This window comes from Macrosteles quadrilineatus, unplaced genomic scaffold, assembly GCF_028750875.1.
Source record: "Macrosteles quadrilineatus isolate MER2022 unplaced genomic scaffold, UCM_ALF_1.0 Scaffold_2__2_contigs__length_208266976, whole genome shotgun sequence".
In the NCBI taxonomy this organism is placed as follows: domain Eukaryota; kingdom Metazoa; phylum Arthropoda; class Insecta; order Hemiptera; family Cicadellidae; genus Macrosteles; species Macrosteles quadrilineatus.
In genome coordinates, this window is record NW_026542595.1 from 128995288 (window position 1) to 129019859 (window position 24572).

Genomic DNA, 24572 nt, shown 5'->3' on the forward strand with positions numbered 1-24572 from the left:
ATTTTAAATATTGGACACTCTCTATGTTAAAGGCAACTGAGTGTGTGAAAAGAAAATATTAATTCCTGGGAACAGTTTATTGACTCAAAACGATAATTATTTGTCAAAAACTATGCATATAATAGTAAGAACTTAGTCTCAACCTTTGATGAGTACGATGGGTTTAGACTGGCTGAGAGTGGGCAAAGAGTGTCTAATAGGAAGAACATGCTTTCCTCTAAAAATAAATCTACTGAAAAGTAATCTTTATTTAAGTTTATTTAGACCTACTCATTGCTGAAACTGCTGAAAACACAATTACCATTACGTAATTAGAATCAGCTGGTGCATAAATAAGGCATACAAACAATTAAAATGTATTTATTCATAAACATAAATCTTACGTTTGACGCTTTGATTACAACAAACTGTCCATTAAAAGCTTAAGCCATTAATTTCAAGTAAACAATGCAAATTTGACATATTTCAGTCACGGGCACAAATTATATAAATAATAGTAACAGTAAATTAACATTGTATGATGCAAAACAATGTAAGTAAACTAATCAGTTAAAATAAATGGTGGGATGAAAGCTTAACTTGACTAAAACGCAAAATTGATGTCAATATGCAAAACATTTAAGCTAACAAATAGTATTAAGAATATAACTAAATTATCTTCGTAATAACTAATAAGGATACAATTAAAAAGGGCAAATCAAATTGAATAATTACATTTTCAAAAACGAAACAAAGATTATAAATTTAAAAACAAATCAGAGCAAAAGACAGTTTTTAAATTTGATGACGAATTACAAGCACAAAACATCTTTGGTTCCACATCGAATATACATTTTATAGATTTGAACCTAAAAAGTAAATACAGTAAAGATGATCAATTAATTTTTACAATTGTATACAAGTTTACATACTGATATGTCAATGATCTTAAAAACCTTAAATACATCTTAAGCCGGGTTTTCCTAGGCGCGGAGTCGGCGAGCGGAGAGAGGAGCGTGGAGAGCGGACTCCACTTGTCTTAGGCAATTTAATGTTACTGTTTTCGTAGAAGGGGAGCGGAATGCCATGTTAATTTCAATTCCGCTCTCCGCTTGCCGATTCCGCGCCTAGGAAAACCCGGCTTTACAGTCATTTCTTTGAAGCTATCCTAATTTACATGTTGAAAAATTACAAACTATTTAAAACAAAACCACAGAGAATGTATTCACTTTCATAGCTGTTCTTCCCCTCATAGTTTCAATTGTAGTACTTGGATAGTGGATAAAATAGTGGTGGGATCTGCCATCTTGTATATCAAATATATAAATTCTTAATAAACAACAACATATTATTTACAAAAGCTTTCTTTGATTTTGTCTGTGACATAACAAAAAAGCTATTTCTTCAGTAATTTACTAAAGTTATCTTGATTATCAAGTCTTCCGTTATACAACTCTTTGTAATATAGATTAATTTGATATTTCCATGAAATACAACTGTACTTTTTAACATGTACATCAAAACAACGCCTTAAGCTACACCAACTGTAGAAGAAATGCCATACTTGAGGTGCTTACTGTTGACTGTTCTTTCCATTTATTATGACATATTAACTAGTTGCAGACCACCATTTTAAGTACCACTCAGTTCTTCAATACCTGCAAACCTTTCTGCTAACCCTCACTTCATAGTGGGAAGAGACCCATGGCTGGTTGTATTTTTAATTTTCTGTTTCAGCAATAATGTTGGAGTTAAAAAAAAATGTATAATGATGGCTTTGAAAAGATTAAGAAGTTAAATGTTCTTATTACAAGGATAATGTGTTTGTATGAAGCTTTTAAACATATATTTTAAAAGTTCTCTAAAAAAATGTAAAAACTTATACCTAATGTTTTTTATTGCAATTTTTCTGTAAATCCAATTTTGACCTGCCAGTCTAATAATCGAGAAGCTACTGTTATTTTTGTATTGAGTTTGTTAGTTTAGCCTGGTATTTCTTAAACAAGTCTTTGTAGTAAATACGACATAAGAAGCAGACATACGTTTAACTTTTTAGGGAAGGGATTTGATCAATTGCTTTGATTTTTAATTTATTTGGCTGTTTGGTTCAAAAATAGTTTTGTAATTAGGGTTAACCTATCAAGTTAAACAATTGGAAACCAAGATTCAACTCATAGTTTTGTTAATAATACTTCATTGAAGTTTTTTGCATACATTGAAATGTAAATTTATGTTATTATTAAAGATCAGGGCTAATAACACAGCGATGAAATTATTTGCAGCAACTATGTTGCTCTGGACGGCACTTTAAACCCTTTAAAAATTAAATCACAAATGAAAAGTAACGAGGAACAGAGATAAATTGGCTTTTAAGTTATGCTGAATGCCAGGTTTTCAAATTGTAGAAATCCATTTCTGAGAATTTTAGAGGGAAACTGATGTAATTTTAAGAAGAAACAAGTTTAAAATTGAAAAAAAAACTTAACAGGATAAATCAATAATTTGTTAAGCACCATTTTATAACTACAACAATAATAATACTTTTATTTCATTTATATACACATAAATAAAACCTCTGTTTACAAAATGTATTGTTAAAGTTTATATATGGTTTATATACAAATTACACAGTCTATACATTAATTACAAAAAATAGTACATAGAATATAATATTAATATTAGGTTGAAGCTGTTACTGTGTGATTCTCTTCGTATCTGGAATAAAAACGTTGACATTTTAGTAAAAATTTTTACTATAGTCCGTTCACAAAATTTAAGCGGTTTGAGTGGAAGTTCCCCTACTACTTTTTTTGCAAATCTTAATGTGTGTTGTAGCTGATTGACGTTTTCCCAAAACTCAGCTGTTGAGTTATTGTTTTAAAGGTAGGATCAAGAGGAGGGGATAGATGTTATCGCCTTAATTTTGTGAATGGAGTATAGGAACGTTGCAACTGTAGAAACCCATTACTTAATCAAGATTGGGGCGCTCAGAACTGGCTGTATTTGACCCATAATGAAGAATGAGTGAGGGAGTGAGACGACCTGTGCAACTTTGTTAGCCACAAAATTTTAGGATTAACTTTTGATACCACTTTTAACTGTCATGATCATGTTATAATATGAAAAATAAACTCAGGTCGAGTATATTTGCATTAAAACGTTTATGAGGTGAATTAGAACAGTCTTTTTTCATACAGACTATGGACTTTTTCATAGCCAATTAAGCTATGGGTTTTGTGGGGGTCTTCTGATCACCCCAAAAAAATTGGTAATAAGTGAACGGCCTTATTATCATCGTCTCCTACGATAGCGACAAAACCAACATCACAGGCCATCGTGGCAAATCATTATTTTTCGACCACGCATGTACGCTCTCTACGTCACAAAAATAAAACCGTAGCTTGGCTCGACGCGACTCGTGTTTGGCTTGAAAATTATTTCCACCCTAAAACAAATCTTCACGTCAAATCTAGAGGCAATATGAACAAAAAATAAATAAAACCTTTGGTTCTAGTGCAACTCTACACTAAAGTGATAATACCAACGTACTGCACTACCGTGTGTAATAGACTCTGTAGTAGACAGTCTTGGATCTCCAGAAACTGTAGGAGTTGTCGAACTTTAGTAGGTAAACACCTTGTCCAGGGTACGCATGACTACCAGCGTAAACCTACAACAAAACATTATACCTTTGAATTGATTCGTAGTTGCGTTTTTTTTTTGTTCATAATCTTGAAGTAAAGTAATTATTTTAAGGACTTTTCTCATGATAAGTGTTTGTTTAACTCTATGTTATGGGAGGTACATAAAGAAACCCTTCTTTTCAAGTAGATATGAATCGCACTGAAAAAATCATTCAATTTTTAGAGGTTAGGCTCATCTCAAAATGTAAAACCAATAGACAAATTTTGAGAGCCCCCAAGTCGCAGATGCGCCTCTAAGCCCTGGGAGATAAATTTTGATACATTTTATAAGTAACTGTATAAAACCAAAACCTGTATAAAACCGTGGACTCATAAAACCAAGGCCGGATATCAGAGGTTCTACTGTACTAGGTAAGAAGTTACCTCTTCCATACAATCCCTGCGGTAGACAGGCACTATGACTGAGAGTGGTGGCCTATCTACTACTTGCTTGGGTGACGAATTCCCCCTCTCTAGGTCTTGCGGCAAACTTGTGAAATCTGAAAACCCAATGGTACTTTTGTGGTCAGATTGTTACAGCGAAACCTCGATAACAAAATATCCTATTAGTAGGCAAGCATGTTTCAAGAAAACCTTTTTTTCTCAGCTTGTTTGTATCGCAGAGAAAATCTAAGCATATTATTAGAAAGATAGTTGCCTGTAGATATGCAGAATCCCTTTATAAATTCAAATATGATAAAAAATAAGCACAAGTTATTTTAAATTGATATGTTCGCTGCTGAAAACATTTATTGCATCTGACCTTCTTTTAACAACCATATTTACCTCTATGCACACTGAGTAAATAAATGTTTTAAATTGGGGAATCAGTAAGTTAAAAGAGATAACAGTACGGAAAATAAGTAGGCCTAAATTCAAAACAAAGCAAAACGTGTCATTTAGACCCTGGTATTTTTCTAATCTTGTGAGCTTGTGTTGAAAATACACAATTCAGGTCTTTCTCAATAAATGTACATTTAGTTCTACCACATTACCTTCGTCTTCTTCATCTAGTTCGTAGTCATCTTCATCTTCGCTCTCCGAAACATGGACAGAAACCTGAAAAGGGATAAAACTTAGCATGAAAATTTAAGTATAAGTTAAAGAACAAAGTAATCTTTTGCGGATATAGTTTTCATTTTGTGACTTAATAAAGAAAAGTACAATGTAAGGTTCAAATGAACTTTAATCGAGAGTTGTGTCTTAGTAGAACTGTATTTTAATTTTTGTTGTCCCACCTTCACATTCTAGGACTCTCACATAAGTTATAGCTCTGAACCTTTTTACACATTACTTCAGGCCTAAGCCTGAACCTCTAAAGGTTGAAGTATCATTTAGATAAAATCCATTGGTGATGAGTAGGATTTGAATCCAGAACCTCAGGAACCAAAGTCCCACGTTCTATCGCTAGACCAACTGGCACTCAAATCAGGATAATGAATGAAAAGTGTCAATGATGTTGTATCTGAGGCGGTTGGTGTGTGGTGAGCTCGGCGACGCAGCGCTGCTGTCCCGTGTGCGGTTCACGTTGCCCAGACACAATTCACGTTCGCGTTTGCTCTTCTCCCCCCACTTCTCTAGAACGAACCTTGGAATGTGTTTGCCGCTCAACTCAATGGTTAGGCTGTTCAACACAATTAATAATGACCAAATAGACATATTTTTTTACTGTCACAGTACGTTCAGGAAATACGTTTTTAGATATTTAATTACTCCATTCAAATAATAATTGTTATTAAATTAATTACTCTGTTCAGACTTTGTTGTTGTATTTTATTTATTTAATTCATTATTGTTGTTATAGATGTTTAAGTGATTGCCAATGTTATTTTTTAAGATATTTATTTGTACGTTATTTATTGATATTTATTCGTTTTTGTCATATATTGTATTGTTGTGAGTGATTACACTAATAATTATAATTTCTTCAGCAAGATGAACTTTTACCATATTTATTATTTATAATGCATGTCAAGATTTTGTTTGAATATTAATGCTACAATGTAACTGGGTTTATCCTGTTTTGCAGCATTGTAATAAAAGAAATAAATAAATAAATAGTAATGGTAGACATGCAAGTAGTTTTTATACACTTAAATATAGTAAAACCTCAATAACAAGTCACCCTTTATAGAAGGGTCATTTTCAAATTCCCTTGAAATTATTTTACCCCTAATCCCATGTTATTGCAAACCTTGATAAGAAGTCAACCTTGATAACAAGTCTTATTTTATAGTCCCTGTGAGAGTCTTGTTATCAATGTTCTACTGTAAATGTAAATGGCAAGTAAATTACCTGATTAGTATTACCTGATTTGTTGTTGATTTAGTCCATTCAAAATAAACCCCAAATCCAATGTCATAGTTGTCAGTCGCAAACTCCCAAAACAAACAAGTCCCATCTTCATGAGTAGGAACTCTGACCTAAAAATGTACAAAAATTGAAAATGATCATAGAATATAGGGAACATTATTGAAGAAAACATCAGGCTTACCTTAAAAAATGTAGGCATCCCACTTCATTCACTACAGAACACAGAAGAAAACACAAACAAAATAAACTCTGGATATTTCGAGGCCACTGGCCCCTATCTCAACATGGAGAGTCACATTCAGTGAAAGAATCTTAATATCTAATGTGACTCTCCATGTTGAGAAAGGGGCCAGTGGCCTCGAAATATCCAGTGTTTATTTTGTTTGTGTTTTCTTCTGTGTTCTGTAGTGAATGAAGTGGGATGCCTACATTTTTTAAGGTAAGCCTGCTTATCCTATCCTTTCTCACACCTATTCTCAGGCAATTAGCCCTTTCTCTCCAAACCTGAAGAAAACATCAGAGATGTTTGGATCAAACAAATGAAGACAATGAGAAATAGGTTCATGCTTGTTAGGGCAGGTATCAAAATTACCAAGCAAAAACTTTGTGAAACTTAAAACAGTCAAAAGGTAAAATTGACAGTTCAACAAATATTTTAATTTAATTTATATCACAATAACGATTTGGGTTAGGTGCTTACCATTATACTTTTTAACATTTACTTATTTTATCAAAAAACCGTTATGCCACCATGTATTTGAAGGTCATTTTGATTACAATACCAGTGTTATCTAAGTTATCTTATCCCTTCCAAATGTTTCTGAGGCTGAGCATATCGCAAGATGTCTGTTTCTTCCTGTGATAAAATGGTACAGTAAAGTAGGGCCTACTGCACACTCAACACAGATTTCTTGGAAAACCTATGAAACACTTTGTTGTACATAAGTTGCGCAGTATCCTAGGACTGAGTCCTCTTTACAGCCTCGGAGGTTAACTACGGTATAGAACTTGACAGCTTCAATAGTTACATAGTACATTGCTAGGCTATTAAGATCTAGTGTTACTTGCAGACATTAAGATGAGTCATGCATATAAAATGATGACCAGATCACTAACCAATAGCTTAAAGATAGAAACAGTCAGCACTACAACCATAATTTTTTTGTAAAACGTTTGCATCTGGAGGGAAGAACACTTTGCAGTTGGCACTAGGGTAGAAGGATTGGATACACAACTAATTTACCCAAGAAAAGATTACCAGAGAGTTGACAGAGCACAAAAAGTTCATAACACCGAAGTTCATGACACAGGGATATTTTGTCCCTACAAGTGAGCAATATCATGACTGCCATTCTACTATTTTCATCTGAAAAGGTCCTCATGTACGGACAAAATATTTAATTAATTGTGTTGTGAATCTTTTGCAAGCGGTTAACGGTCTAGAACTCTTTCCTCGTGTTAGTTGGGATCACATTCCTTTTTTTCTAACTAAAGCATTTAAAAATGGTAAATAACATACAGTATTTATTTCAATAAGTACATTTTTTTCAATGTTCCGGTAAAGTGGGTGTCTTTATAGAAGGAAAAAAATTTGCTGAAATGTAAAATAGCAAGTCTTAGTATGAAATGTTACCCCTTATTTCCTGATAACCTCAGGGCATTTCTCAAACCCAGCTGTCGTCTCATCCACACTACTCACGAGTTTATAACACTACGGTATAGTACCTATTAGGTATTATTAGGTACTGCTATTCAGAACTAATAAGGATCAAACCCTGAGGGGTTTTGGGTGAATTCGGAGTAAGCAGGTTTCTTTAATCATTCATTGTCCCGATTGCCAATGATATTCACGGTTTTGCCACAAATCAAATCAAATCAAATCAAACTTTATTGTCACAAAACGTTTATACATAGCTTAGCTACAAAACAGGTGACATTGTCAAAATTATAATAAATACATTGTTGATCATCTTACATTCTATAGTTAAAAAATTAAATACAATAAAAATAAAAATACTGACTTTGATTTAAAAATAGTTTACAACAAATACTCACTAATATGGTAGTAGTTTTTTTCTATTAAAAATTTTGATAGATTCTTTTTAAATGACATTGTATTGGCTATATTTTTTAAACCTAGTGGTAACTTATTGTACAGTTTTTTCCCCATGTATGTTGGTGTCTTTTCAATGAGACGCAGACGATGGATTGGTAATTGAAAATTATTTTTAAACCTTGTGTTGTATCTATGGTCAAAATTATCATTTAATAAATTTTCATAGTTTGATTGTACCATTACTTAGGTTTTGAATATGTATAAATTTGGAACAGTTAAGATATTTAATTCCCTGAACAGTGATTTACAAGATTTCCTAAAATATGAGAAAGTCATTATTCTTAAAAACCTTTTCTGTACTTTAAAAACTTTAACTGAATCACATGATAATCCCCAGAACTCAATCCCATAGTTAATAATTGAAAAAAAGAAAGCATAGTAGATATCAATTCTAGTTTTGAGGTCAATATAATTACGTAGTACTAGCATTTGATAACAGGCTGAATTTAATTTACTAATAATATTATCAATACAATTACTCCAAGAAAAATTAATATACAACAAATAATAATAATAATAATAATAATAATAACAACCGTGGGGGATGACTATCATGTCTCTGCTATCTCAGAAAATGATTTCGCTGCGACTACAAAAGATGTTATAAATTGTACTGTAATGTACAATGATGCACGATCGTAAAATTATGCCAAGATCGCAGGTGATGTTTGTGATTTTGCCATGACCATAAGAGGTGTTCTCAATTACGCCATAACCTGAAAAGTTTTACGACTTCACCATAAAGATTGATTTTGCTTGTCGACGACAATGTCACAGCGTATGCAAGAGAGAGTAACAACACATAGATATCACCAATTTTGACGATATTGGCAGCTTAGGCAAAGTTTGTAGCATTATTGCTAGCTCCTTGAACATTAGTGGTGACATTGTAAGCTTTTGCGGCTGACACAGTTAGCTTCGTACTAAGGACTTTTATTTTTGAAATTTAGTTCGGAATAGGTGGATTGTTGGAACAGCAGACTATACTGCATACTGAATGAACTATTGATTGTACACAAGCTAGTTGTATGAGGCCATGTCAATTTACCGTCACAGTTTCTCCATGACCGACTCTGAGTATTGCGTCCCCGCCTTCCCTGCGAATCGACTCCTTGAACTCCCGGACATCCTTCCTGGTCCACATGGACGCCATGGACATTGTCCCTTGGGAATTCACTGAAGCAGAGCAATAAATCAATTACAAAATGTACCACAAACAAAAATATATGACAATAGAAACTGATTGAGCACTAACTGTAGACTGGGAACAAAACTTAGTTTGTACATATGATTCTTGCACCAAAACCTTTTGCTTATTTATTTCACTGATTCCAGCAGAGTTGGAGCTGTGTATGGAGATGTGTTTTTTCATTGTTGTTTTTGAAAGCGCTCTTCCAAGCAATGAAATTAACAAAGCATTCATCTGTAAAAGACGTACTAGAACCAATCCTCAGTGAATCGACTGCTAGGAAGATGCAAGGTGAATACTAATACTTTTAAATTCATAGTAAAAAAATTGGAGAGAGAGCTTACTTTAATCCTCACTTTTTCAGGTGAACTATTCATTTTCAAAATAGCTCCTCAAAGATATATGGTTTGGATGTATCAGAAGAACACAATCAGGCTCTAACCTCATAATGAAGAGAGTGGAAAAAATCTGGTTGATTCAGATAATGTTGGAAAGAACGGTTTGGACGTATCAGAAGAACACAATCAGGCTCTAACCTCATAATGAAGAGAGTGGAAAAAATCTGGTTGATTCAGATAATGTTGGAAAGAGAAGACAAGAGTACTCAATTTAAATGGCAAGGCGTCATAATAAGAATGATAAGGCTGAAAGGAAAATATCACAGCAAGTTAAAGAGGAGCATTATTTACAGGGACAAGGATGGATTAGGCTCATCAACATACCAAGAAGATCATAGCTGCTAAATTACAATGATGAACACATTTTTATACTAAAATAAGTGGTGAAAGAGTGGCTTTATTTACAATACGAGCCTAGACTAAGTGCTTGAGTGATTGTGCACCAAGTCAGAAAATTTAGCTCAAGCTCATAATTTTTAAAGAAAAATTCATGTTCTAGCTGCAATCACAGGGGACAATGATAATTTTTTTGCAACCACAGTCGAGACGATGATGATTGGTATTTTGCCAAAATCGAAGAAGACAACAAAGGTTTACAAGACTGCAGAAGATAACATTTAAATTCCAATCAAACATATTTGCCATTGATGAAGGAAGCTAGCATTTTACAGCAGCTCAGCTCAACAGAAAATCTCAGGCTCCTCTGCCGACAAATCTTGCTAAACCTGTCTTAGCTTAGTATGTAAACATTGACTAATTTCCTTGAAATTTGGTATCAATCTACAGAAATTGTTTTATATACCAGTAAGCTCAAAGAAAATTACTTGTTGCTTTTGAACCCCCTAGTTCCCAACATGAATACAGTCGACCGACATTAATATCCAGCCAGCACACTTGCAAACAATACCTTCAGACTAAACACTTATTTTGCCATAGGCTAACCAGAAACAGTGCTCGATGTGCGGCGGAATGGCGTTCCGGTACCTCTCTTTCGGAAAGATAAAAATATTTGCATAAATAGGTACTTGTCACATTAAATAGGTTACAATTCTGGCACATATTTTTTTACAAATCGAGCACTGTCCAGAACTATATGGCTGTACCTTCGTCATCATCGTCATCCTCCTCACTCTCAGGCTGACTGTGATGCAGAGTTCCGTTGCCCATCACAGTCTGTGCTGGCTCCGGGTGTTCCTCAGTCTCAGCTTGAGTCTGTTGAGCCATCACCTGCTGCATGTACTGGTGGTAATGTTGATCTTGTAACTGTCTCACCAACACCGCTTGCTGAACAACACCAACAACATTCTAACAATATCAACAACCTCTAAAATTGCCTGAGCAATGACAATTGAGTATTTATCTCAACTAGTAGGTAACAAATTTCCAATATGAACAAGCCCAGATAAAGACATTTACAATTTCTATATTTACAGTTAATTCAGGATTTTAATGTTCGAAACGTTTAAGATTTTCCCGCAGTGCGAGTGACAATACAGTAGACCCCCTCTTAACCGACCCTAATGGGACCGGACTTAGGTCGGATAACTCAAAAGGTCGGTTAAAACGGGCAATCCCTAAAATCATAACATTATGAAGTGCTATTCATTTGGAATTATATAATCATTATTTTGAAGTCATACTTGTAAAATAAACTACTGTTATCTCCTTTTTCATATTGATAGAAAAATCACAAATAAACACAAAACACGGTTAAGTCAAATATATAGGCCTACTTTCAGTGGAATATATTATGATACGAGGCAAGAGTCAATAAAATTCCTATTTTAATAACTTTAGTACTGTAATGTATTAATTGAAGCTTTCCAAATCCATCGTAATACAGTACAGAACCTTTTGTCGAAATTAAAGATACAAGCAACCATTTTGTTACAAGACAGGATGTTCATTTATAGCCTCTCACTGGAGGCTCGAGGCACAAAAACTACCTTGACCTTGGAGTTGTTAACCCCCCTTCCCTGCCATCCCTACAAGTTGCGTTATTTTATTTGTTTACTCCAGCGATAAGATAATCAGTTCTCAAAATCTTAACGCACTTTATGATGTTACAAATTTGCCGCACAGATAACAAATCAGATCAGATATGCTCGAACGATGATGACAAACTGACAATAGGTTATGCTATATTTTTTGTGATCAATACAAAATAACTTATTCTTAGTCATATCCTGTGGAGATAAGCGTATGGTTCAGTTCCCATAGCCGAGCGTGGGAGCGGAAATGCCGAGATTCCTAGAAAGCGGCGGTTAAACCGAGCTGCTTTCAAAGCAAGGTCGGTTAAAACAAACTGTATTATTTTACGATCGAAGGCGGATAATCCGATTATCGGTTAATACGAGGTCGGTTGAGAGGGGGTCTACTGTATTTCCATTTTCTACTAAGGAAAGTATGAAGAGAGTGTAGCATTTAGAAAACTCTCTCTACTCATAACTTCCTTAGTTTTGTAAGTAAAGGCACTAGGCCATTTTGAATTGTAAATTGAAGGGAGATAGCAGCTAGCTTACCTGAAGAAATACAGATATACTGTACACAAGTGAACTCTCTTCCTCTACACTTGACACAAAATATTGTGTGTTTTATGGCCCATTCTTCTGAGGCAAGCTAGCTGCTATCTCCCTTTATTCTACAATTCATAGTTTCCTTAGTTGAAAATTCAGTCAGTGACAGAGAAATATTCCAATGTTTAGAGTATAGGCTTAGTTTTATGTTTCTGGTGCCAGCTGGAAATAATTCCTCTTATTCTCACAAAAAAATTGGCCCTTAAATAATAAATAGTTATAATATAAATATACCAACCAACAACTTGTATTTTGATTCAAATAAACTTTTAAAAATACAATAAAATTATTTCTTTAGTTATGTAAGCAAGGCACTATAGTTCGGCCACTTAGAAAGCGACCTCCTCCAGCATTGGTTTAGCATTAGCGCGCAGGTCGTTTTCTAAGCGGCCGAACTATAGTTAACTTTCAACCAATGTTGCCTTACCTGTTCAGGGTTGCCCGGATATTGTTGTTCTGCATATGACTTAAACTGTGCATAAGTCTGTTGATTGAGAGCATCTTGAATTTGTCTCCTAGAAAGTATTGAGACAAATTAATATTTTTGACAAAAACAATTACTTTGACATTTAATCATAGGTGTGATAATTAGCAATGCTTATTTATCTACAAATAATCTAATTTGGATTCATACACACTAGCCTATAGGTAGGCAATCTCACAAATTTGGAGCTGAATCATGGTTTTAGAGTTAGTACAAATAAGTGATAACTAGTGCACCTGTTGCTCGAATTCGAGCAATTGCGAAGTATTAAAAGCGTTATTTACGCCGGTTAGTTATCGGAAGTCACAATTTCCGATGACTTAAAGAGTCAACTTAAAGATAATGTAGATAATGTAATCAATCACTCCACTCAGTTATCGAAACTGAAAATGAACGCTCTTGTGTGTATCATGTGTTTACTATGAACAGCTGTAATAAATACAAACAAAATCTTTTCTTCATAAAAAATACATTGGTAGGCCTGACAAGGATTTTGATCGGGGACGAGAGGTTTGAGGGGCTTTGTGGAGCAAAAAAGGGGGAATTAAAAAATTTAAATCCAAAGTAATTAGATGAAACACTTTCCCTTTATTTACATGCAATTAAAATTAATTAATATATTTATAATTTTGAAATACCTACAAATATTTTCTCTGGAACCGCCCCTGACTGTAACCATGCCTTTTTTTAAAAGGCACCGTAAGAGTACCCTACCCAAAGTCCAATTAATCTTAAAAAACACTTTTTTACGACTTTCTTGTCTACAAAGAAACAAGAAACCAAATAGTATTTGGGTAGTGTGGCTAAAAAACCAAAAAGCAAAAATGGCAACAATAATAGCCCAACAAAACTAACCTCTGCAATTCTATCCGTGCTTTTTCCTCTTCCTCTTTCCTTTTTTGTTCTTCTTCAAGCCTCAACCGTTCTTCTTCCTTCTTTCTTTTCTCTTCTTCTTCTCGCCTAAATGTATAAAAACAATACAGATTTACAACAATTGGGGTTATTTTACTGGAAGAATTTAAAGAAAATTTTTAAAACTAAATTTTTTTTTTAATCAACAGCTCAAGCATATACTTTTATTTTTATCCACACCAGTGGCAATTTTTTTAAGAATTTTGCACGGAAACGGTCCAAACCCTGGTATTGTTACTAATATCGACCTTTCGTTAGATATCACCAATTGATAGCTTGATTCCCAATGGCATCCGGGTCTATTCACGATCTTTGCTTGGAGTTAAACCATCAACTTTCAGATTTGATGGTGAGCACTATAACTACCGAGCATTAAAAATTACATTTAATGTTTAAAAGTAGGAATGTTCTAGACCAAAAAGAATTAAGAACATTGTACTCAGGATTTTTATAGTTTGAATTTTTCAGGAATCTCATGATTAAAACCAGTGTAAAAAGGAGCGTGCATTATTTGCTGTTATTATTCACTGTTGTAAATTTGGTACATGATTATGAATTTAGCACAATTGCAGGAGATTTTGTAATCAAATTCAAAGTCACGAGGTATCGAGAATCAGAATGGACACATTGCACATCCCTATTGTTAAGGTTTCTAAGCAAAATTCACAGCTCAATCTAGATTTTTAACGCTGACAAAATTCAAGGCTTATTCAGTTTTAAGGATTTTAGGGTTGAATGGGTACCCTAGTTAAGGGGGAAACGGAGCGAGTGCCGTTCTATTCTTTACCGTGGGGATTATAAACGGTCAAAACTGTCAGATAGGCCAGAGTGCCATTTGACTCCCTAGAGCGTAAGAGTGATTCAGGTGAGGAGTATTAGTGGAAGAGGGTGTAGTGGGCAGGATGTAATGGAGACCTGGTACAGTTTCTGTTTCAAAAATTAATATTGATTCGATTAGTAAACCTTCATTCAATTTTTTTAATTTACTTTATGTTTTTTTGACTTTACAACCAATAGTTAGTGACACTACAATAGAATATTTAGGCCTACTAAGTACTATCATGACTATTGGATACTTAAATGGACTTCCCATCTATATGAACCAGCTGTAGCCAATTTATTATTAAAAAAGAACATATTTGTGTGAGCCAGTCACAGAATGTGCTAGTGTCTAAGATTCTATTTTCAACCTTAGTTTTTGTTCCTGGCGTAGTTGGTGGGCCATAACACGTTGCTATAGCTCACAATAAGTTGTTCCATTACTTTATATTGGTAAAAAGGTGAGTGTATTTGACAGAAATTAGTAATTTAGATCAATACAATCAGATCAGTTAGATCAGTGACTCGCATCAACTACAACGATTTTGATTAAAAAACTGGCGACAACTTTAACATGGAGATTGAATGTCTAGTTGTATCAATAGTCAATGGTACTATCAGCAGCCATACATACTTCCTTCGCTCGCGAGCTTCAATATCAGCCTTGTGAGCTTCGATGTAAGCGGTGAACAGGGGGCAAAGTCGGTCCAGCATGAGAACAAAGTTGCACATGGCATCTTCCTTGCTCATCTCTCCCAAACTCTGCCAAGCCAGTCTGTGGAAAGGTTGACAAATTTGTCAAAGAAAAATTCAAAAATGTTAGTACATGGTTGAGCACTTTTAAACTTTCAACGTCTCAATTAGTAATTTCCAAGATCTAGGATGATTTCAAATTGCTACCTTCTCCGATATTATATGACCATCACTAGCAAATGGAGAATGGGAGAATCAAATAGATAACCAAGGGATATGTTTAAGGCAATAGACGTGGTTGCTGAAGAAATAAAGTGAATTCTGGGATGTCTCCCAGGAAATTACCCTTTCTTCCCGATAATTAACCACCTTGAAAATCGCATCATCAAATCCCCAATTCCCTCCGTGTCCCCAAGTGAGTTGGAAGATGTTTATTTGTTTAGTTAGTATTAAAGTTCAGTCCCTCTGCAGAAAAATTTGTTCAGTAGCCTACATGAAAGTGTAGACTACTTTGAGGGGGTTTAAAATGTTTTATGTTTCAAGTGCACATTGTAAATAAATACCTGGTGCTAGACTATTGTTAGCCTACCCGTTAAGTGACTTACCTTCTATCTCTTCCGATGACATCCAGAACTCCCAACGGAGGCAAAGTGTCTGCATTGTACTTCCCGAAGTTCACCTGCTTTGTAAAAGCTATCAATGTCAATTTTTCTTGGTATGAGAAATGAATAGCTTTGCCCTCTTTTTCTGAAAAAAAATACCATTAAAATAAATTACAGGAATAACTTATTCCTATTGGTGAACTAGGGATCTATTCATAAAGGGTATGCAATGAAACCCCAAAAATCAGTAACACCAACAATACAAGTTAATGGCTTTTAAATCTATACTTATAAAAGGCAAAGCCCTCACTGACTCACTGACACGGGTACTCACTCACTCATCACTAATTCCCATCACTTCCCATTTACCTAGGAGGCTGAAATTTGGTACACCGATTCTTTGGGCATTAAATAGGAAAACTAAGTAGGCCTAGTTTTTATTCTGATCGGGCTTTCGGGCTCCACCCCAGTGGCTCTGGAGTTTCCCATGTTAACCTTATGATTTTTCATATGTAAAAGGAATTAATGAATCTTAACAGCTGTTTCAGTTAATAAAGTTGGTTCTGTTCTCTTAAATAGCAGTACCTGGGGACCGAGCTTTGCTCGGCGAAAATCATTAGTTCACTCTGAAAGCAGTCTTAGTATTGGAGATACATAAATCCATTCCCAAACTCCACACGATTTGCCTTTACTACGTCCTACACCATTTCCTACGTCATGGACCTGTTTCCCTGCATTCCCATAGCACTTTAGGATTGTAGATACCTTAAACTAATCGTTATTAACAGATCCCACACTCCGGACAGCTCGCCTAAACTACTTCCTTCACCACTTTCAACGTAGTGGACCTGTTTTCCTCCCTTCCCATAGCATTTCAGAATTGCAGACACCTTAATCTAATCGTCATAAACAGTTCCCACACTCCGGACTTCTCGCCTTGACTACTTCCTTCACCACTTCCTACGCCGCAGACCTCTTTCCCTCCCTTCCCATAGCATTTTAGGATTGCTAATACCTTAATCTAATAGTCATAAACAGTTCCCACACTCCGGACAGCTCGACTTGACTACTTCCTTCACCACTTCCTATGTCGTGGACCTGTTTTCCTCCCTTCCCATGGCATTTTAGGATTGCAAATACCTTAATCTAATCATCATAAACAGTTCCAACGCTCCAGACAGCTCTCCTTAACTACTTCCTTCACCACTTCCTACGTCACTGACCTGTTTCCCTCCCTTCCCATAGCATTTCAGGATTGCCCATACCCTTATCTAATCGTCATAAACAGTTCCCACACTCTGGACAGCTCGCCTTGACTACTTCCTTCACCACTTCCTACGTCACGGACCTGTTTCCCTCCCTTCCCATAGCATTTTAGGATTGCCCATACCCTTATCTAATCGTCATAAACAGTTCCCACACTCCGGACAGCTCGCTTTGACTACTTCCTTCACCACTTCCTACGTCGCGGACCCGTTTCCCTCCCTTCCCATAGCATTTTAGGATTGCAACGTTAATCTAATCAACATAAACAGTTCCCACACTCCGGACTACTCGCCTTGACTACTTCCTTCACCACTTCCTACGTCGCGGACCCGTTTCCCTCCCTTCCCATAGCATTTTAGGACTGCAGATACCCTAATCTTATCGTCATAAACAGTCCTCACACTCCGGACTGCTCGCCTTTACTACTTCCTTCATCACTTCTTACGTCACGGACCTGTTTCCCTCCATTCCCATATTATTTTATGATTGCCTTTACTACTTCCTTCACCACTTCCTACGTCGCGGACCTGTATCCTTCCCTTCCCATAGCTATTTAGGATTGCAGATACCTTAATCTATTAGTCATAAACAGATTCCAGACTTCGCACTGCTACCCTTGACTACAATGTATCGAGTAATCTTCAGTATAATGTTTGCTTAACAAGTGATGTTTTTCCTTTTGTACTGTATTTGTAATTTGCTAGTATACTGTGGGTAGCTGGCTTATTATGAACACATGTTACAGCTTCAAGTCTTTTGTTTACTTTTTCTTTGTTATTTAATTCAGCCAACATGGTTACCTAGCAACCCATAAGACTTATGTTAAAAAAATGTGATTTTCAGTTTCATTTTTCTACGTAATTAGATTTTTGTTGGCAGTTCTAACTGCAGTAAAATCGTTTTTAGGCCAGAAATATACTATTTAAAACATTTGAAGAAAATCGTCGGAGCCGTTTTCGAGATCTTGTTTGCAAGCAAGCAAGCAAGCAAGCAAGCATACATACATACATACATACAAGCAAACATTGCTCGTATTAGAGTATAGGATTAAAGTTACAAGGATTACCAACAAGGTGCAGCACTATTATTTTTTTTTTAATTTATGACAACAGCTAATTTAAAGGTGAGTGAGCGTAGCGAACGAACTTCAACCAGGACGTGATTGAGCCATGCGAACGAGCTCATCTTGAAAATTAAGAAGTTAAACGGGGCAAAGCCTGCGGGTATAGCTAGTCAAATATAAAAGACTAAGTTAATGATAATATATTTTATTGATACAGCCATTTTTAAGTTGAACAATGGACAAAGCGAATGAAATCTTTTTAGATTAATACTTCTGTAGGCTATTGATAAAATACAATCAGCGGGCTATTGTACGATGACTGCAAATGTACGATTGGGTGGGCCTGATTGGCTATTGTAGGATGAAAAATACTCCCGTCGCAGCAAACCTGCACACTAAGCGAATTTCCATTTAGGCCTGATAACTAAAATATTCCCTAACAATTTTCAGATTTATTTTTTATTTAAATAATTTTAATTTTAGTGAGTAGCCTAGTTAGGTTTGCTGCTACTGGGAAGATTATTGAGGTGAGTTTTTTTTATTGAAATACTAGCTGGCCCGACAGACGTCGTCCTGTCCTAATGTGGTTTTATGTCAATGCTCGTTCATTTTCAAGATGAGCTTGTTCGCATGGCTCTACAGTATCACATCCTGGTTGAAGTTCGTTTGCTACGCTTACTCACCTTTACGTTGGAGCTCGTTCGCTGCGCTCACTTGCACATATATGAATTTGAACAGATGGTGTTTTTGGCCTCTGGGGACCTCAAAATTCAAAAGTAAATCGGTGCCAGGTCTAGGTCTTACCATGAGACCTACGGTAATAGCATATTCCCTAGATATGGGAAATTCGCTAAAAGCAAAGAATGATTCTGTAAGAATGAAATAAGTTAACATAGGCAACATAGTTTTAAAATGGGCAGACTTAGGCCTAACTGGCTTTCTGAGTATTATGTTATAACTGGGTATTTTTATTTTGCACTTAATGGGACTAAGTAGAAAAGTTACTGTATTCCACATCCACAACTGCAACAAGCTTCAGTAGGCTACAATTTTTAGACCTAGGTATGAAACTTAAAAATGCTATTTTATTTCATTTTACATTTCAACGGACAACTCTATTTTGATATTGGTGCAAACTTTAGACAAAGACTTTCTCAGGACTAGTGCTTATAATGGCTGATAGTGGTAAAGAATAAGTTGATTTAACAAAAAACAATAGCAAGGTATACGACAACAAGATCCTGGCAAACATGACAGGTGAAAGTGACAAGTTGATTGAAAAACAATACTGTAAGTTGCTTACAACAAAACAAATACAATCACTAGCTTCAATTTACTGGATATAAATATCTCACACTAAATTAAATTGTTATTACACTAGAATGACAAAAAAACCTTTGGTTTTAAGGTGTTGTTTAGTACTTTAACACTTTTTCAATGAAATGGCGACCATACAAAGTAGGCTGTATTTTAAGCCAAGTATGAATGGAGATGAGTGTAGGATGAGTGGCGCCATCTTGTAGTCTTGTTAGTAACTAAGGATAAAGGATTCTTTGTCGGCCTTAGTCACTAACAAGACTACAAGATCGTGCCACTCATTCTACACTCATCTCTATTCATACTTGGCTTAAAATACCTACTTTATATGGTCGCCATTTGATTGAAAAGTATTAAAGTATTAAGGCCGACTTATTCCTTAACAGAGCTGTTAATTAATAGCCCATACAGCTAATGGCAACTAAGGGACCTACAGTTTATATTGGAATCCGAACCACATTTTTGCCTTGGTAACTTATATACGAATTGGTCTAATTTTTCAGGATAGTACTACGGATAGTCGTAGTACTCATTTGTGCGGACGTTAATACACACCAGGGAGTGTCGCATCCACAGTGTATGTCTATAAATATCCACAATTCGTAACCTCCTAGTAGTTGGATTACAGGTCGACGCCACCCATCCCAGTTTGCTCTATACGGATGTTTTATACGATAGTGAATGCTAGCACAGTAAACTTATAGTTTTAATAATGCCAGAGTACCCTCGATAAAACCTTTTTTCTTACTTTTAACCCTCCAACTGCTAGTTATATTTGCCCTTGGTGCTAAGCATTTTTTAGGCAATTTGCGGCAATCAAAAGAAAATTAATAATAAAGTTTCAAAATTAAACAAACCATAACATATTATATATTTTCTTGTTCAGCATAAAATTATCTACACAAACATACCATATTATTGCATGGTTATGTTTCTATAAAAATATTTTTAAAGATGTAAACAAACAAAATATATAAATTTGTTTTCATTTTGTAACTTTGCACATCATAAAAATACAATTATTTTGTTCTGAACTAAAATTGAAAATAGCCATTTTGTAGCGAATTTACAAAGGAACACGAAAATATATTACTTTTATGCACATAAAATAATAAAAAATAAATATTATATCTCATTTATATACAGACACTCTCACCCAAGGATCAAGAGTAGGCATAGGCATAGGCCTAGGCCTAGGATGTGTACGTTTTCATTACCAACACGGAACAAATCTTCATCAGAATCACTAAGATCCTCACTAAAACACATACGGATGTCACTAACTTACTATCCCTTATTTACGTAAAAACACTAAATAATTACATTATAAACCGCTTTGGATGACATAAACAAACAGACTCGGTAACTACGCAGGTTAGCACTGTTTGTAGATAGCAGACAGCTGGCGCGACGATGTCAATTTTGCAAGTCGTTTTACAAAGCAGCCAGTTGGGTTAAAGCATTAGAGACAGGTATCGGGAGAAAGCCTGAAATCTGACGTTTACGGAGATACCAAACTCAATCCAGTTTCTTGTACACTGGAACGGAGTGAAGTAGATTATACGACACCTTACGTATCAACTCGCTCGAGTCGACTAGCAGCCGGCCGGGGTGTGGCAATCGACTCGCTCGAGTCGATCAGCAGCTGGAGGGTTAATTTAGTCACATCTTTTAAACCCTAATATTTGTTAAAATGCCTGCAAAGAATGGTCCACAGAGAGAGTTTAGGATTCCTCATTCACACATTTAAGTTTGTTTAGGCTACCTAGAGTAGGACTAGGTACCGATACAGTTTACTTCTTAGGCCTTACTCCTCTTATGAGTAACTTAGGCTAACCTGTGTTTTCCTTATGATTTCATCCAATTAACGTAGGTAGGGTACCTATTTGAAAACGCTACCGACTGAAAACTCCTGAGAAACACCAAATCAGCGTTGAAAGATGGGGACCCAAGAAGGTATATAGGTTATACTAATCCAAATCATTTTGTAGCTTCTTCTACATTAGGCCTAACTTATCAGCGAGTTGATGGACTTAACTATAAGTTAATGCTCTTAGGCTGGATTAAGTTAGTAACAGATACTTTTTTGCCGAAGAGCATTGCAGGGTTCGGCTTTGGAATGTCAATAAGATAGCCGACGCATTGATTTTTAAGGATCAACCCAAAAACCATCTAAAACTCATGAGCACTGTCAACTACTTGGTAGCCTACCTAAGTACTACAACTTAGGCCTACATTTGGTTTAACTTTTCAACAACAATAGAAGTCTGGTGAGATTGAACTTAAAACACATTATTTTGGGCTTAGGCTATCCATAGCTAAATTATATAGCTAAAAATGAGCAATGAAAGAGAAAATAAGTATATAATTGAAGTATTGCCTTAAATTAACCATAGGCCTAAGTTACCTTTATAAAATTTCAGAGCGAGTTTGAATAAATCCGTGAGAGGAAATCCCCATTTGGAGATATTTTCTGAATCTTGATCTAAGTTCAACTGTTTTAAGCCCGATACAATTATAGTATCTTCCTTACTGACATTATGAAAGTTATTTGTAGTAGGTGTCGGTTCTCCTGAACCGTAATCGGCAGACATCTTTGTTGTCGTTGTTTCAGTTGTTTGTTAGTTACGTCGTTACGTCACGTCAACGCACAGGCACAAGCAAGACGATTTTATGTCATTTCTTCGTGGACAAGTCTGTTTTCATAAAAAAAACAAGTGTCTATGGACAGTACAAAAAGTAATTGTACAAGCTGCCAGCTGTGACGTCTGACGGGGTCCGCGGAATTGGCTAACTCTGGAACTCGCTAACCCCATGTTAAATGCCCTATCTTCAAATTTGGTCGATGAGAGGAACTCGCTAACTTGTTCGGTTTCGGAATTGGCTAACTCCGGAACCCGCTAACCCGCTCTAAAGCCGGGTTAGCGAATTCCGTCCTCGTACGGAAGTCGCTAACTCGGTCCCTCGGCGGAACTTGCTAACTCCCAATCAGAAGCCTCGCGGGCCGTCCAATGGGAGCCAAGCACGAATATTTTTGGCCAGTGTTGCCGAAAGTGTACTACCTATATCGTATCGGTACCATAATGTCGTATCCTACGATTAATTAGGAGTAAGAACAACGTAGTCGATAAAATAAATATATTTGGAAGTATGTTTAACATTATTCTTATGGTTATTAGGGTGGAAAATGCATTATAGTCTTACCATAGACTAACCAACACAAGTAAACTTTACATCCCTTTTTAAACTTTGAAGCTCGTTTTTCGTGTCTAGTTCATGTCCGGTGACACTGATCGCTAGTGTCGACAAAATTGTGTTTCTATCATTTTATAGTTAACTTCATGATTTGTTCCTTACTGTTTGGTTATATAACTAGGGGACGTGTTATTAGTTGTGATTAGAACGTTTTATTTGGTTAAACGAGGTTTTAAATTACTGAAAACAAGAAACAATTGTAAACAAAACACGACCTTTAAAGACAGTGCACCGGACAGAACTAACAATACAACTGTCTTCAGATGATCCATAAGGATTAGAAATGTACTAATATAAGGGAGTATGTTTTATATGTGGGTTTCTTACTTAAATAGTAGCTTATTGGTATGAAAAAGATAAAAATGCACATTTAATTTGGATCTATTACATGTTATGAAATATCTATTTTCGTAGTCCGCCATTTGTTTCTTTTATTCGAATAAATACCATTTTGTGAACTTCTGCAAATAAAATTTTTGAGTTCGTATTTTATATACTGGGCTTGTAGTAACCTTAAATCATAAATCATAATAAAATTTACACGTTAAACGTCATTACAGAATTACATTGTAGTGGTTACGTATTTTTAAATATAGCTATTGTATTTAAATAAATATTTATCAATACATTATAAAGTGGTAGGCCTAATGTATTCATGGATTGCATTAAAAGTTGGTCTATGCATAAATACAACTTGTAAATTTCTTTTATCGTAGGCTATTAGTGTAGAACCCGGGTCATCCTCTTAATTTTGTTGAATTAATATTAATTTTACGTCTTTCAGTAGGCTTACTTTTTAAAAGTCTGGAGTTTTTTTTCCAGGCTGGTTCTATCTTATCCAAAAACAAGCTATTGTCTATTGTGTAGCTCAGTACTGGGGAACAGTGAACCGAGCAATGGCTTGCTATAGTTTATATCGTTTGTGAAAGCAATATAAAGGAAACCTAACACTCAAATCAGGAAAATCCGTCAATTAGTTTATTAAAAATCGTGAATTAAAATAACCCTGTCACGTTTTATTATATGAATATTATATCTTCTCCTATTTTTTACTAGTGGTGCTTAGGTGTACAATCTAAAAACTGTTTTAAAACATGTAACATTATTGCTAAAAAATTCAACACATTTTAGAATTAGGCAACTATTTACTAGGCCTACAATGCTTTGGTTCAAACTATTAGGCCTAGATAATAACTTAGTGTATGTCATCATATGTGTACACGTAAGTTGGACGGTTCAAAGACGAACATTAAATTTAAAATCTATGAATTAATTATGAAAGTTACGATGGTTGATGACTGTATTAATTAATGGTTTTGGTTTATTACGACATTACAATTAAATCTGTTTTCCGTGTTTAAGAACTTGCGTGTATTTTAGCTTAATTTCGTAGAGGTTTAATTATTTATTACCAATTAAACTAAATTTTGAATATTTTCCATATTCTATTATTTTCTTTTATACAGTACTGATGGCATTTATATTTAAGATCGAAATCATAAACATTTAACTGGCATTGTACAGTTTAATAAAAAACATTTTTTCATGATGTTTTAATTGTCTTTTAATTACTTTGGGCTAGTTATCTGTTAAAAGTGGAATTGATAACAAAATACCCCCGCCGCAGCAAACCTGCAGACTAAGCGAATTTCCATTAACCTGATTGGATTAAATGCCTCCATAAAAATAGCACATTTATTTCCTATTTAAATAGAATTAGTTTAACGAGTACTTAGGTTTCCTGCAACAGGGAGGGTAAAAAAGATTTTTTTTTTATAAAATGATAATAGTTTAGTAAGAAATAAAAGTATTTTCCAAAATCTATCAAAATATGTTCATAAAGAAGCAAACTACAACAGTTGACTTATTCTCCATAAGAATAACATGGGAATTTTAAAATAACAATT

General features: G+C 35.1%; 1 protein-coding gene across 2 annotated transcripts; it reads right to left on the reverse strand.

Moving 5' to 3' along the window:
• Positions 1–344: 344 nt before the first annotated feature.
• Positions 345–22009, reverse strand: LOC128987564 (Golgi resident protein GCP60). Of its 2 annotated transcripts, none has more exons than XM_054408471.1 (12): positions 21818–22009; positions 15768–15909; positions 15104–15244; positions 13594–13698; positions 12682–12769; positions 10782–10962; positions 9140–9267; positions 5972–6085; positions 4658–4721; positions 4047–4162; positions 3537–3649; positions 345–2694 (listed from the first exon to the last, which is right to left on the reverse strand). In XM_054408471.1, the coding sequence occupies exons 1-12, from the start codon at positions 22002–22004 to the stop codon at positions 2658–2660; spliced, it is 1416 nt and encodes a 471-aa protein (XP_054264446.1). In that variant the 5' UTR covers positions 22005–22009; the 3' UTR covers positions 345–2657. The 2 variants fall into 2 exon arrangements, with proteins under 2 accessions (XP_054264446.1, XP_054264447.1); XM_054408472.1 differs by having other exon boundaries at positions 3529–3649.
• Positions 22010–24572: the final 2563 nt, after the last annotated feature.